This window comes from Pristiophorus japonicus, chromosome 1 (genome assembly GCF_044704955.1).
Source record: "Pristiophorus japonicus isolate sPriJap1 chromosome 1, sPriJap1.hap1, whole genome shotgun sequence".
Taxonomy (NCBI): Eukaryota; Metazoa; Chordata; class Chondrichthyes; family Pristiophoridae; genus Pristiophorus; species Pristiophorus japonicus.
In genome coordinates this window covers 32,932,838-32,949,409 of record NC_091977.1, presented here as the reverse complement: position 1 = coordinate 32,949,409, position 16,572 = coordinate 32,932,838, and the positions used below count along the sequence as shown (strand labels likewise).

The 16,572-nt window shown below is 44.8% G+C and overlaps 1 protein-coding gene across 1 annotated transcript in view; it reads left to right on the top strand.

Moving 5' to 3' along the window:
* Positions 1 to 16,572, top strand: part of vegfc (vascular endothelial growth factor c) — a 270,356-nt gene that overhangs the window by 203,302 nt on the left and 50,482 nt on the right. Inside the window, exon 4 of the mRNA XM_070878417.1 lies at positions 1,500 to 1,651. Coding sequence (XP_070734518.1) covers positions 1,500 to 1,651 — 152 coding nt within the window. The remainder of the gene's footprint in view (positions 1 to 1,499; positions 1,652 to 16,572) is intronic.

Below are 16,572 nucleotides of genomic sequence, written 5' to 3'. Positions count from 1 at the left end.
TCGCCAATTACACAGAACATCACAGTAGGGAAGCGTATCCATTACTAATCTTCCATGTACTTAAACCTTCGCAGTCAGTTACACCATCTTACTCCACTTCCTTTCTGCCATTGATTGCTGACATGGCCCATCCCATGCTGTATCTCCCTAACTATCCACTCATTTTTTAGCTATTCCAACCTAAACTGCCCATCATTATCAAAAATGATTGTATACTGTACTTCTTTTTCTTAGGCAGTCCCCAGAGTCGAGGATGACTTACTTCCACACTAATATAAGTTCTAAGGTGACTAATGAGTTCAATGAGGGATCTACAGACACTGTCACAGGTGGGGCAGGTGGTGGTTGAAGAGACGGGTGGGTGGGCTGCTTGGTTTATCGTGCGCTCCTTCCGCTGTTTGTACTTTTCTGCCGCGTGCACCCGGCGAAGAGACTCGATGTGTTCGCCGCCTTCTCGAATGCTTCTCCACTTTGAGCGGTCTTGGGCCAGGGATTCCTAGAGTCAGTGGGGATGTTACATTTTTTCAAGGATGCTTTAAGGGTGTCCTTGAGGCATTTTCTCTTCCCACCTGGGACTCGCTTGCGTGACGGAGCTCGGAGCAGAGTGCATGTTTCGGGAGTCTTGTATCAGGTATGTGGATAATGTGCATCAGAGCTGGTCAAGCGTGGTCAATACCTCAATGTACTGTACTATCAGCTGCTGACTTGTGACAAAATAATGAAGCTAAAAAACAACAACTTGTATTGATGCAAGTGCCTTTAATGTAGTAAAACGTTTCAAAGGGCTTCACAGAAGGGTAATAAGACAAAAATTGACACCGAGCCAAAGAAGTAGACATTAGTTCAGGTAACCAAAAGCTTGGGTAAAGGGGTAGGTTTTAAGGAGACTCTTAAAAGTGGAAAGAGAGGTAGAGAGGCGGAGAGGGAGAGAGATTTAGGGAGCGAATTCCAGAGCTTAGGACCTGTCCAGCTGAAGGCTCAGCAGCCAATGGTGAGGCAAAGGAAATGGGAATGTGCAAGAGGCCAGAATTGGAGGATTGCAGAAATCTCGGAGTGTTGCCGACTGGAGGAGGGGACGAGACCATGGAGGGATTTGAAGATGTGTTTTAAAATCAAGGTGTTGGTGGTCTGGGAGCCATTGCAGATCAGCGAGCACAGAAGTGATGGGTGAACAGGACTCGGTGGGAATTAGCACATGGGCAGCAGAGTTTGGATGAGTACAAACTATGGGGATATTGATACATTTTATTGTGAAATATTTGCAGTTTTCTTATTGTGAACTCTACTTTTTCACCTACGTATCCAATATGTGCATGTAAAAGCATCAGAACAAAATAATGAAGAAGCTAATTATGCATAATGATAATTATGGCCGATTTACTGAATTTAATAATGGTGTTTATAGAGTACAGATTGGGAATGACAGTCGACATGTTTCATTCTCTTGTTTGTGTTCTCATTTATTTATTAATCCTTCATCTCCTCCTTTTGTTTCCTAGTTGTTTGAGATTACAGTGCCCATTTCCCAGGGACCAAAACCCATAACAATCAGCGTCGCAAATCACACGGGCTGCAGATGTATGTCGAAGCTGGATTTCTTCAGACAGGTCCACTCGATCATCAGACGCTCCATATCTACATCCCAGTCAGAGTAAGTGCAACTGCGGCTGTTAACCTACCTCGGGACACATTTTCCAAGTCTGACACTCCTTTACTCACGGCCAGCCCATGTCGGAAGATCGTGGGCGCATGACTCACAATTTTCCAACGTGCATTACTAATGGGCAAGGGTCCTCACCACTCTCCGGCACTAGGAAAATCAGACACTTGTGTATAAGCCTGAAGTAAATCTAATCTATGTACTGGAGGTAACAGCATTTGTTTCTGCACAAAACAGTCTTACCAATACAAAGCAGTGCTGGATAGTAGAGTCGTCATATTAATTGTGGAGTCAATATCTACGTAATGAAAAATCTCACTTCTAGGGAATGACTGTCCCATCGCCACACTTGAAATGTGGCCTCAGATCATTGTACCTCAAAAGCTTCACATCTCATGGCATCACACCTTCAAAGTGCCATGCCCATTGGGCAAAAGATTTTGATTGGTGCAAATAACCACTTATTTGTCAGGTTACCAAATATCCAATTGACTAAATGAATGAATCAAAAATTAGGAGAAAACCAAGCAATCAAATCCCTCCATTCTTCTTCAATGCTACCATTCACTAATCAGTAACCACGACATAACTGATTCAGTCAAATTGCTCAGATAATTTTTTCATTCTACACAGTTCCCTACCTTCAAAAGTCTGTTTAAAGCCTACCTTCCTGCACCTTGCCTAATTCCTTTCCTAATCATGCTCAGGTCCAATCCTGAAGGGCTGTAGGCCTTAAAAAAACGATATTAAAGCTGCTATATAAATGTAGGTTGTTGCGTGAGTAGTTTTCATTCTGCTGCTGTGGTACTACAATACCCAGAGTGCACCATAACAATTGGCACCATATGCAAATCAACCACAGGGGCCACAGCAAAAAACAAATACTTTATAATGTACAATAGGCGGTTTGGGAGAGGGAATAACAAATAAAAATTTCTCATACATAAGAACATAAGAAATATGAGCAGGAGCAGGACATTCGGCCCTTAGAACATGTTCAACAATGCCTCAATTTCAAAATTCTCATCCTTGTTTTCAAATCCCTCCATGGCCTCGCCCCTCCCTATCTCTGTAATCTCCTCCAGCCCCAGCAATTACCAACCGATAACTGTGCTCCTCGAATTATGCCCTCTTGAGCATCCCTGATTATAATCGCGCAACCATTGGTGGCCGTGCCTTCAGCTGCCGAGGCCCCAAGCTCTGGAATTCCCTCCCTAAACCTCTCTGCCTCTCTACCTCTCATTCCTCCTTTAAGATGCTCCTTAAAACCTTCCCCAATTGAACAAGCTTTTGGTTATCTGCCCAGTGGATTGGAAAACTGCAAATGTAACGCCTCCATTTAAAATAGAAGGCAGACAAAAAGCAGGAAACTATAGACCAGTTAGCCTAACATCTGTTGTTGGGAAATTGCTGGAGTCCATTATTAAGGAAGCAGCAGCGGGACATTTAGAAAAGCATCATTCAATCAAGCAGAGTCAGCATGGTTTTATGAAAGGGAAATCATGTCTGACAAATTTGCTAGAGTTCTTTGAAGATGTAACGAGCAGGGTAGATAAGGGGGAACCAGTGGATGTGGTGTATTTGGATTTCCAGAAGGCAATTCAATAAGGCGCCACGTAAAAGGTTACTGTACAAGATAAAAGTTCTTATGTTCTTATTCCTGCTGTGTTTAAGGCACATGTTCCCAAATAAGGTCAACCGACCTAAAAAATGTAAAAGCTTATGTCCCACTGTTGACTGAACTCTGTGGTAATGAGCCACACGGACCAGGAAAGAGCCAGATTTGATAACCCATCTATACTAAGTTAGTGGGCTTTAGTTGGCCACAGTGCCCTGGACTAGGGCTGGTCAGTGATACCAGCTGGCAAATGCACACGTGGAATCAGGCAATGACAGGGTATGCCATCACACTCGAATAGCTCCCTGGTCACATATTAAAAATGCCCCCCTGAAGACGAATGCCAGAGAGTGCTGGCAACTGTAGAGCCATAAGCCATCGTGAGTTAATCCCCTCAAACTTGGATGACATGGAGAAAGGAAATTGGTATCGAAAACCTAAGCTCATGTGAGAAATATAATCAGAGTTAAATATTATGCTTAAATAAAAATATCAGGATTAAGCAGATCTCAAGTAGTATTCACAGCAATGTTAGTGCTGCAGGCATGGAACTACTGCTGTTTGGAGTTCGAGATATCACAGTTTTAAGTATCCATGGATGCTTAAAATGAAGTATTACCAAGCTTCCTCTGTTTCCTCATGTAGAAACCAAAATTCCTTCTGCTTTGTTTGACTTGGACAGAAAACTCCAGCTCTGTGTGGGATATTTGTCGGCATCCTGCTGAGTTCACAGTGGACTTTGGTTTATCCAATAAATTTGATGTTGTTAACAGAGTGTAGCCCAAACCTAAACATCAGCATTAAAATACGATACTCAAAAGCTGCCTGCCAGTTTATTGGAGCACAATAAACAAATCTGAGTGGTTCGTAACACAGGTACGGCGTCGAGAACCCGGAGTTCCGGAATCCGTCCTGTTCCGGAATCCAGACGCCGGGATGATCCGTGGTGGGATCATCCAGAATCCGGAAAATGTTCCGGAATCCGGACACACCGCACCCCACCCCACCCACCCCGCTGGACTCCCCCGCCTTGGGCTGTTCCCAACTCCACTGGCCCTGCTGCCCGCTGAACCCCTCTTTCCTTACCTCGGCCCACCGCTCCTTCCCCCACCAGAACCACCGCTCCTTACCTCGCCACCCGCCCTCCCCTCCCCCCACCCCAGGCATTTCCAGATTCAGGACGTCAGCAAGACGTCCCAAAGTCCAGAAATACACAGAATCTGGAGCATCCTCGGTTCCTAGGCTTCCGGATTCTCGACCCTGTACCTGTACAACATCATGCTCTGTGAGTAGTGTGTTATGTCTGTAATGCACTTATGAATGACTGCACGAGGCAATATGTTGTACTCAAACTGTATTGATCTTGGTCCTTTATTTGTAACTCCAGAGTGAGGCACAAGCATGGTGGGCAGCCTTTTATACTGGGCCCTGCACACCTATGCAGGTGACCTTCAGGTCTCTCACCACAGCCTCTGCCACAGGGGCAGGAAACCCCGGTCTCCACCCAGTTGCACCCTCTAGTGGTGCCAGCATAGTATATACACAGTGTAAACCTTATTGACAGTACATCAGGTAGCAAGTCTCCATCTTATGCAACTATACAGTGACTGCACAGAGAGTATGTCTATAGTCTGCATATATAACATAGTGTAAAGGAATATTGAGGCTGGAATCACCACCGTAGAACCAGTCTTCATGGCTGGTGCAACGTTACACGTGCCCTGGGTTTCTTCGGCATGGTCCTGTGACTGGCATGTGGTTGCTAATGCTGAAATGCACATTTTGGGTCGAAACCTTAAAACGACAAGCCGAATAATGGACAGGGATTTACAGATTAATGAACATTTAAGTGAACTCGTGCTTTTGACAGTGTTTCTGTGAGCTCCAAAGCAAATTGGCCTTAATTTCTGGTTGACATTACAGCGGGAGACAAAGCGAACCCTCGCAGAAATTCAGGACCATTGGGGTCATTTTGACGTTGGCTGATTGTCTAAGACTGGCGGTATTGCCTCAGTTACCCGTTAAACATCTCTCCTGATTTTCGTTTACGCTAACTTCATTGGAAATAAAAACCAGGAGATGTTTCTAAAGGCCGGCCGAGTGACTCGCGCCCGTTTTACACTATTGCCCAAAGTCGCGATGACTCCCCGCCTAGTGTTTTACGGGTTCATTTGTGAGTTTGCACTAACAACATGGAGCATTGGCTGTTGATGGAACAAAGGATTGGACAGGATGTTTTGGGCAGCGTACCTAGTCTTTCCTGACTGGCTGGCAGACAAGGCTCCCAGTCAGCGCCATGAGCTCAGAACATTGCCCACCTACACGTTCACTTAATTCCTACTTTCCTGGATACTGTGGCAGCAAAGATCCTTTGAGGGTCAGCTGTGGCTCAGTGGGTAGCACTCTCACCTCTGAGTCAGAAGGTTGTGGGTCCAGTGATGAGCAAAAAAGAATGAGAGGTGATCTTATCGAAACGTATAAGATTATGAGGGGGCTTGACAAGGTGGATGCAGAGAGAATGTTTTCACTGATGGGGGAGACAAGAATCAGAGGGCATGATCTTAGAATAAGGGGCCGCCCATTTAAAACAGAGATGAGAAATTTTGTCTCTCAGAGGGTTGTAAATCTGTGGAATTCGCTGCCTCAGAGAGCTGTGGAAGCTGGGACATTGGATAAATTTAAGACAGAAATAGACAGTTTCTTAAACAATAAGGAGATAGGGGGTTATGGAGAGCGGGCGGGGAAGTGGAGTTGAGTCCATGATCAGATCAGCCATGATCTTATTGAATGGCGGAGCAGGCACGAGGAGCTGTATGGCCTACTCCTGTTCCTATTTCTTATGTTCTTATGTTCTTATATTCTTATGTAAAATCTAGGCTGACACTCCAGTGCAGTGCTGAAGGAGCGCTGCACTATCGGAAGTGCCATCTTTCGGTTGAGATATTAAACCAAGGCCCTGTCTGCCATCTCAAGTGAATGTAAAAGATCCCATGGTACAAGTTTGAAGAAGAGCAGGGGAGTTATCCCTGGTGTCCTGGCCAATATTTATCCCTCAATCAACATAACAAAATAACAGATTATCTGGTCATTATCACATTGCTGTTTGTGGGAGCTTGCTTGTGCGCAAATTGGCTGCTGCGTTTCCCACATTACAACAGTGACTACACTCCATTGGTTGTTAGGCGCTTTGAGACGTCCAGTGGTCATGAAAGGCGCTATATAAATCAAAATCTTTCTTATTCTTTCTTTGTTTTGCTGTCGTAAAGAGAAGCAGATATTTTGCTCGGTCAGTAAGCAATAGCAGTATTGCAGCTGTCTATAGATAGAAACATAGAAATAGGTGCAGGAGTAGGCCATTCGGCCCCTCGAGCCTGCACCGCCATTCCATGAGTTCATGGCTGAACATGCAACTTCAGTACCCCATTCCTGCTTTCTCACCATACCCCTTGATCCCCCTAGTAGTAAGGACTACATCTAACTTCTTTTTGAATACATTTAGTGAATTGGCCTCAACAACTTTCTGTGGTAGAGAATTCCACAGGTTCACCACTCTCTGGTGAAGAAGTTTCTCCTCATCTCGGTCCTAAATGGTTTACCCCTTATCCTTAGACTGCGACCCCTGGTTCTGGACTTCCCCAACATTGGGAACATTCTTCCTGCATCTAACCTGTCTAAACCCATCAGAATTTTAAACGTTTCTATGAGATCCCTTCATTCTTCTGAACTCCAAGTGAATACAAGCCCGGTTGATCCATCCTTTCTTGATATGTCAGTCCCGCCATCCCGGGAATCAGTCTGGTGAACCTTCGCTGCACTCCCTCAATAGCAAGAATGTCCTTCCTCAAGTTAGGAAACCAAAACTGTACACAATACTCCAGGTGTGGCCTCACCAAGGCCCTGTACAACTGTAGTAACACCTCCCTGCCCCTGTACTCAAATCCCCTCGCTATGAAGGCCAACATGCCATTTGCTTTCTTAACCGCCTGCTGTACCTGCATGCCAGCCTTCAGTGACTGATGTACCATGACACCCAGGTCTCGTTGCACCTTCCCTTTTCCTAATCTGTCACCATTCAGATAATAGTCTGTCTCTCTGTTTTTACAACCAAAGTGTAAACCTCACATTTATCCACATTATACTTCATCTGCCATGCATTTGCCCACTCACCTAACCTATCCAAGTCACTCTGCAGCCTCGTAGCATCCTCCTCGCAGCTCACACTGCCACCCAACTTAGTGTCATCCGCAAATTTGGAGATACTATATTTAATCCCCTCGTCTAAATCATTAATGTACAATGTAAACAGCTGGGACCCCAGCACAGAACCTTGCGGTACCCCACTAGTCACTGCCTGCCATTCTGAAAAGTACCCATTTACTCCTACTCTTTGCTTCCTGATTGCCAACCAGTTCTCAATCCACGTCAGCACACTACCCCAATCCCATGTGCTTTAACTTTGCACATTAATCTCTTGTGTGGGACCTTGTCGAAAGCCTTCTGAAAGTCCAAATACACCACATCAACTGGTTCTCTCCTGTCCACTCTACTGGAAACATCCTCAAAAAATTCCAGAAGATTTGTCAAACATGATTTACCTTTCACAAATCCATGCTGACTTGGACCTATCATGTCACCTCTTTCCAAATGCGCTGCTATGACATCCTTAATAATTGATTCCATCATTTTACCCACTACCGATGTCAGACTGACCGGTCTACAATTCTCTGTTTTTTCTCTCCCTCCTTTTTTAAAAAGTGGGGTTACATTCGCTACCCTCCACTCCATAGGAACTGATCCAGAGTCAATGGAATGTTGGAAAATGACTGTCAATGCATCCGCTATTTCCAAGGCCACCTCCTTAAGTACTCTGGGATGCAGACCATCAGTCCCTGGGGATGTATCGGCCTTCTATCCCATCAATTTCCCCAACACAATTTCCCGACTAATAAGGATTTCCCTCAGTTCCTCCTTCTTGCTCGACCCTCTGACCCCTTTTATATCCGGAAGGCTGTTTGTTTCCTCCTTAGTGAATACCAAACCAAAGTACTTGTTCAATTGGTCTGCCATTTCTTTGTTCCCAGTTATGACTTCCCCTGATTCTGACTGCAGGGGACCTACGTTTGGCTTTACTAACCTTTTTCTCTTTACATATCTATAGAAGCTTTTGCAGTCCATTTTAATGTTCCCTGCAAGCTTCCTCTCGTACTCTATTTTCCCTGCCCTAATCAAACCCTTTGTCCTCCTCTGCTGAGTTCTAAATTTCTCCCAATTCCCGGGTTCGCTGCTATTTCTGGCCAATTTGTATGCCACTTCCTTAGCTTTAATACTATCCCTGATTTCCCTTGATAGCCACGGTTGAGCCACCTTCCCTTTTTTATTTTTACGCCAGACAGGGATGTACAATTGTTGTAGTTCATCCATGTGGTCTCTAAATGTCTGCCATTGCCCATCCACTGTCAAGCCCTTAAGTATCATTCGCCAATCTATCCTAACCAATTCATGCCTCATACCTTCAAAGTTACCCTTCTTTAAGTTCTGGACCATGGTCTCTGAATTAACTGTTTCATTCTCCATAAAGTGGATTATCTTTGCAAATACACCTGGGCTGGTGAAATCCACTGCAGTCTCTAATGTTTACTCCCTAGTCACCTGTGCAGCATGAATTAAAGTATTAAAGATAATGAAAGCAGCTTTCATCAGAATCCCCACAATTTATTTTATTTGTGAAGTTAGGAAACACTTCTACACACAAAGGGTGGTAGATGTTTGGAACTCTCTTCCACCAATGGCAGTTGATGTTTGATCAATTGTTATATTTACATCTGAGATAGATAGATTTCTGTTAACCAAAGGTATTAAGGGATATGGGGCAAAGGAAAGTATATGGAGTTCGGTCACAGATCAGCCAGGACCTCATTGAATAGTGGAACAGGATTGAGGGGCACAATGGCCTCCCTCCTCCTTTTCCTATGTTTCCCATTGAGCATCATGACTGATTTTGTGGACCGCAGCACTTATGTAACTTCTGGAGCTGACTATTTTAACCATCTGCATTTTTCCCAAAAGGGCAACGCACTCGTCCTTGTGGCAATCTCGGTTAGTCGGATGCCCATCTTAAGCGACTAGCTGTCTCGATTCTGACTGCCATGTGTTCATTTAATTATGTAAGGAAATCTTCCTTTTCTAAGCACCACCCATTGATAATAACAGCAACTTTAGCGATGTACATCGCTGTCTTACTCTAGTTGGTAGTTCTGACACTGGTAAAACTCAAGGGGTAAATTGTTATCTTCACCACATGGGTGGTTACCTGTGGAGCCTGATATAGAACAAACGGAATTTTTATTGCATTTGTTTCAATGGATGGGTCCAGTAATGGCCAGGCAATCCATTGCACCAGATTAACACCCATGGGTTGAAGGTGAAACTTTACCCCATAGCCATAGGAACAGGAGTAGACCACTCGGCCCCTCGAGCCTGCTCCGTCATTCAGCGAGATCATGGCTGATCTGTATCTTGACTCCATCCACCTGCCTTGGCTCCAAATCTTTTTATACCCTTATCCAGCAAAAGTTTACTGATCTCAGATTTAAAATGATTAATTGGGCTGCTTTTTGTGGGAGAGAGTTCCACACTTCTACAGTGCCCTTCACTGTAAGAAATTCCCATCACCGTTAAGGAGAACCATGGGTAGATTACTGGACACACATTAGCATATCTTCCAGCTGGCCGGTCTGCTTCTAAATCTGAATTCATTCAGATTCTGGCACAGGATTTTAATGGTCATCAGACAGAGTACCTAAAGCTGCCCTCCATCCAGCTGTGCAAATCGAGTAAAATCAAATGGAAAAAAACAAATATAGTTTTGTGGTTTCATTTGTTAATAAAAATAAGCCAAAAAGCAGCACAGAAAGAATCCTTTTGGAAAGAAAGACTTACAGTTATATGGCACCTTTCACTTCCTCAGTGCATCCTAAAACGTTTTACAGCCAATGAAATATCTTTCATATATATATTTACATCTATTTCAGGAAAAATAACCTAATTTTAGGGTAGAAATTGCAATCGACATTCTTCTCATACAAACATTTAACATGCTTGTACCAAATTCCTCACTGCACTATTTTAATGCAGGTGTTAATGGGTTTGTACGAGAATAGCGCCAATTGTAATTTCTATCTTTTAATGGCACATCACACAGCATATGCTCAAGTATTTTCTGTGTACAATCTTACTCCACAAGTTTATCATCAGAGCACAGGCAGAACCGTTTGCACTGATGCTAAACTCAGAGTGTAAATCAGGTGCTAATGCCGGAACCAATTCCGAAGTGATCCACCATTAGCGGCCGTGCCTTCTGTTGCCTAGGTCGTAAGGTCTGGAATTCCCTCCCAAACCTCTCCGCCACTCTACCTCTCTCTCCTCCTTTAAAACGCTCCTTAAAACCTACCTCTTTAACCAAGCTCTTGGTCACATGTCCTAATATCTCCTTATGTGGCCTGGTTTCAAATTTTAATAAGAACATAAGAAACAGGAGCAGGACTAGGCCATACGACCCATCGAGCCTGCTCTGCCATTCAATAAGATCATGGCTGATCCGATCATGGACTCAGCTCCACTTCCCCACCCACTCCTCATAACCCCTTATCCCTTATCGTTTAAGAAACTGTCTATTTATGTCTTAAATGTATTCAATGTCCCAGCTTCCACAGCTCTCTAAGGCAGCAAATTCCACAGATTTACAACCCTCCGAGAGAAGAAATTTCTCCTCATCTCTGCTTTAAATGGGCGGCAACTTATTCTAAGATTACCTTGTGTGAAAATGCTCCTGTGAAGCGCCTTGGGACATTTGACTATGTTAAAGGCACTATATAAATGCAGGTTGCTGTTGAGTGCACCCTAACTTACATTAGTATCTGAAATAGGTGTAAGCACTTTGCAAATTAATGAGGTAAAAGGTCCCAGCCTTTCTGAGCGCTACAATCTCTAATATCTCAAAAGGATGCAGTTCAAACCAGTCTGTGCTCCTGGGCTGAGCTAGAGGTTTTAATTCTCCTCGCTCCATCTCACATCATAGCAGTTGGATCAAAATGCATCTTGGGCTTTTGCTGGGCAGTTGAGGCCATGCAGCAGCACAGAAAAGAGCAGCTCATTTCTTCAGTGCTAATTCACCGCACCTCTGACCAGTCGAGATTTATGACTTTGGTTTCTACCGGAGGAAAGGGTAATAAGTGCAGGCAAGGTTGGGGTTTTCATTAGCCGACTTCCTGTGAAACATTTGCAAAATAAAACGACAAGCACATGGAAAGGAGCAACTTAAATAGTTTCCTGATTCAGACTTCATGCACAGTTAAGTATTAATGTGTTAGTGCCATGTTACACAGCACAATTGCTCTTGCCAATTTGTGGATGGTGGAAAAAATTGCCAAAGAGTCTAGAGTGCTAAGGAAGTGCAGTTTATTGAAGAAAAACAAACAAGAAAAAGGGTTTCCTTGTTATTTTCTGGATTCTTGCAACGTAATTTCTTTTGAGGTTCCAGTCCTGATTATGAGCGCAAGTTCCCAATAGGCCATAACTAACCAAAGCATTCGCTCTCGTGTCCTTGTGGGATCATCAAGTGTCTGTAGCAGGTTGTCTATTGCACTGCCAACACATGAGCGCTGAAAGCGTCGTTTATAGTGGAGCTGCTGTACTCTCTTCATCTTGAATATGTACATCACAGCTCCAAAAATGATATTTTTCTTCAGCTGTTTTATTATTTTATTCATTCTTGGGATTATGGGTGTCACCAATAAGGTCGGCAATTATTGCTCATCCCTAGTTTTTATTTATTCGTTCCTGGGATGTGGGCGTCGCTGGCAAGGCCAGCATTTATTGCCCATCACTAATGGCCCTTGAGAAGATGGTGGTGAGCCACCTTCTTGAACCGCTGACTTGCCGTAGCAGTTTGGTGCAACTGAGTGGCTTGCTGGGCCATTTCAGAGGGCAGTTAAAAGTCAACCAAATTGGTGTGGGTTTGGAGTCACATATAGGCCAGACAGGGTAAGGACAGCAGATTTCCTTCTCTAAATGACATTAGTGAACAAGTTGGGTTTTTACAACAATCACCATTACTGATACTCACTTTTTATTCCAGATTTATTTGATTAATTGAATTTAAATTCCCCAGCTGCTGTGGTCTGATTTGAACTCACATCTCTGGATTATTAGTCCCGATCTCTGGATTACTAATCCAGTAACATAATCACTACACTACCATATCCCATACCCTTGTGAAGGTGGTGATTGGCCGCCTTCTTGAACCGCTGAGACCACGTGGTGAAGGTACTCCCGCTGTGCTGCCAGAAAGTGAGTTCCAGGATTTTGGGCCAGCGACGATGATGGAACGCTGATATATACCCAAATTGGAATGGTGTGTGACTTGCACGGGAACATGGAGATGATGATGTCCCCATGCGCCTGCTGCCCTTGTCCTTCTAGGTAGAGGGAGATTGCGGGTTTGAGATGTACAAGGCTAAACGTTTTTTTATAAAGCACCCAGAACCTTAGCTGGTTATCCAGTGCATATCTGTGCTGTACAGACCAGCAATGCGGCAGAGTCAAACCCCAGTGTGTGCTAAATTGGCTGATTTCAGCCAGGATGACAATAGCAATGCTATAATTATTCTCGGCACTCCGATTTTACGGAAAGGTTGACAATGGCCAGGGTTCCCATTTACGAATGCTATCAAATGGCCCTAGCTAGAGGCTTATGCATGTGCGCACATGAGTGAGGAAAGGATGAATCTCAGCCGTGAAGACCCCACACAGTCAAGCTGACTCTCTCACTCATGAATAATCGCCACTTGGGAAACAAAGCAAAGGACAACCTGTGCCTTTGCAGATATAAGGCCAATTTTCTGGTTTCACACAATTGGTGGTGGTGGAGGGAGCCTTACTCACAGCCTATGCTTTACCGGCCATTAATTTCAGTATGAATGCCCACAATTCCTAATATGCACACCCAGCGGGTGAGGCTCCCCGCCAGTAATTCTGGGAACTTGGAAAATTACTCCCTGTGTTTAAAATTCTCATCCTTGTTTTCAAATCCCTCCATGGCCTCACCCCTCCCTATCTCTGTAATCTCCTCCAGCCTCACAACCCTCCCGAGATATCTGCGCTCCGCCAATTCTGGCCTCTTGAGCACCCCCAATTTGAATCGCTCCACCATTGGTGGCCGTGCCTTCAGCCGCCAATGCCCTAAGCTCTGGAATTCCCTCCCAAAACTGCTCCACCTCTCTGCCTCTCTCTCCTCCTTTTAAGATGCTCCTTAAAACCTACCTCTTTGACCAAGTCTGCCCTAATTTCTCCTTATGTGGCTTGGTGTCCCAATTTTGTTTGATAACCGCTCCTGTGAAGCTCCTTGGGACGTTTTACTTCATTAATGTCACTATATCAATGCGAGTTGTTGTTGTTTTACATATTGGTGTGGAATTCAACAATTATTCTTACATTGAAATATGTTTGCAGAAGATTTGCGTCGCTTGACGGTAGCAGAAATGAACCTAACCATATTATGAGTATAAAGTTCCCACCGTGGCAAATTGGAAAGCTGAATTAGTTAAATCTGCCAATTTGTGGCCTGGCACCAGATGAAATAAACATGAAAGCGCTGGACTGTCTTTAAAAACCCAACTGATTCACGAATGTCCTGCCACCCATGTGACTCCAACCCCATACTACGTGGTTGACTCTTTTGCCCTCAGGGCAACTGGGAATCGCCAATAAATGTGGGCATGCCAGCAGCACCCACATCCTGAGGGCAAATATTAAAAATAACTACTTATGGCAATGTTCACAAACACATTTCCCACCTCTTTTTTTTTGATATACGGAATCAATCTTTTCCATGGCTCCACTCTTTCTTACAGAGACACAGGATTGAAACTGCATTTTGATGACTCATTTCTCTAAGTAATCAGAGACTAAGTGGGTTACTTCTGCACCAAATTACCTGAGGGAAGGTGATGCATTGCAAACTCCCAAAGACAGAGATGACTGTGAACGTAAAACAATGAAGTTTAAAACCACCCACCAGTAAGACAGTTAAATAAAGCCTTCTGGATTAGGTGAGCTCTTCCTTCTGTTGTTTATAATAAACTGCCGTAAAATGAGTTGGGAAGAGACTTTCACGCTTGATCACTTTCCCTTCATTTTTCAGTGTGCATTACACCTGTCCCACAGTACCATAAACAGACGGTTATCTGCCATGCACTGCCACTGTGGTGCTAATATGTGTTAATGAGGCCAGTTTGCAGGGTCTGTTTCCTTCCTCTCCCTGAACAACACTGTTCACTAAAAGCATTTTAAGCAGTGAAGGTTCACTAGGTTGATTCTGGAGATGAGGGGGTTGACTTATGAAGATAGGTTGAGTAGTTTGGGCCTAAACACATTGGCATTCAGAAGAATGAGAGGCAATCTTATTGAAACTTATAAGATAATGAAGGGGCTCGATAAGGTGGATGCAGAGAGGATATTTCCACTCATAGGAGAAACTAAAACTAGGGGAAATAGTCTCTGAATAAGGGGCCACTCATTTAAAACTGAGATGAGGAGAAATTTCTTCTCTTAGAGGATTGTAAATCTATGGAATTCTCTGGCCCAGAGAGCTGTGGAGGCTGGGTCATTGAATATATTTAAGGCGGAGATAGACAGATTTTTGAGCAATAAGGGAGTAAAGAGTTATGGGGAGCGGGCTGGGAAGTGGAGCTGGGTCCATGATCAGATCAGCCATGATCTTATTAAATGACGGCGCAGGCTTGAGGGGCCAAATGGCCTACTCCTGCTCCTATTTCTTATATTCTTATTTCTAGAAAAAACATGAAGGCCTAGTGGCCGAAATTGCCCCGCGCTAGGTTTGTGGCGGTCAATTTGATTTATCTGATTTCTTTGTGTGGGCACCAGAAGCACCCGGCACGGAATTGGCCTCTTGGATTTAAAGAAAATGTTGGTTGCGGTAATGGAGTGTTTGCCTGGCACCCGCGGGTCGCGATGCTCAGTGCGGTGCTTGATGTGCCACGTCACGCTAACACGTCACACGTCCCACAGGCAATTTCCCCTGAGAGGCGCAAAGGAGTCGGCGCAGGGGGGATAAGAGGTCAGTGCGCTCGGCGGTGATGTAATCGCTGAGTGAGCTCCACGCCGGTGCGCTAATTGCAGAGCGTGGTGCAAACCACTTTTCTCTGGTGGAGCCCCGGGGGCAATTCTGAGGGGGGTGGGTGTGGGGGGGGGGGGGAACGGTCTGCCTGTCATGTCTATGCGAAAACCCTTTAGCGCCCCGTTAGCTCATCCCGGTGGCGCTAATGTGCCTTTCTGAGAGGGACAATTTCGGCTCCTACAGTTGCCACCATGAACAACTCGCCCGAAATCGGCCAAAGCAGCGTAAAAGATCGAGGAATTTTAAGCGCACATTACGTCCAGCATAAATCAAATTTCCATGATCTTTTACAAAACATCACGCTGGAAGGCAGCCCCGCCCACATAACTAAACACGCCCACCCCCCCGGTCGAATTAATCACCATGGCGAGGTTCTGCTAATTGCATCCGTTTACATTAATTGGTGTCTTCTGTCTGAGAAGCCACAGCGGCTTCCCCACTTGGGCCAAATTTAAAATTGCGGTCGGGGCCTGATTATGTAATTGGATCGCGATCTGCCTATTTAATGAAGAATCCCACAAGCTTCAGACGGGTGTCCCTGCCACCTTCTCAGAGGAACAGATTCCGATCAGAGTTGGTGGGATACAGCTGGGTAAATCACTCAGGCGATTTTAAAATGTCCACCCGCCTGCCCAGTTTCTGCCAGTGCTGGACTAATTTGCCAGGTTGGAAGCAGTCAGAATGAAATTGAAGCTTTGCCTTCTTGAAAATGTGACTAGTGATGATCTGCAAGATCCTGCAAATCCCCTGAGAGGACAGACGCACAAACGTCAGTGTTCTCGATCAGGACAACATCCCCAGCATCCCGAGCATTGATCACACTCAACCAGCTCCATTGGGTGGGCCACATTGTCCACATGCCCGATACAAGACTCCCAAAGCAAGCGCTGTACTCGGAACTCCTATACAGCAAGTGAGCCCCAGGTGGGCAGAGGAAACGTTTCAAGGAAACCCTCAAAGCTTCCTTGATAAAATGCAACATCCCCACCAACACCCCGGCCAAAGAGCACCTAATTGGAGGAAGACCATCCGGGAGGGTGCTGAGCACCTCGAGAGTATGCAGAAAACAAGCACAGGCAGCGGAAGGAGCAGACTCCC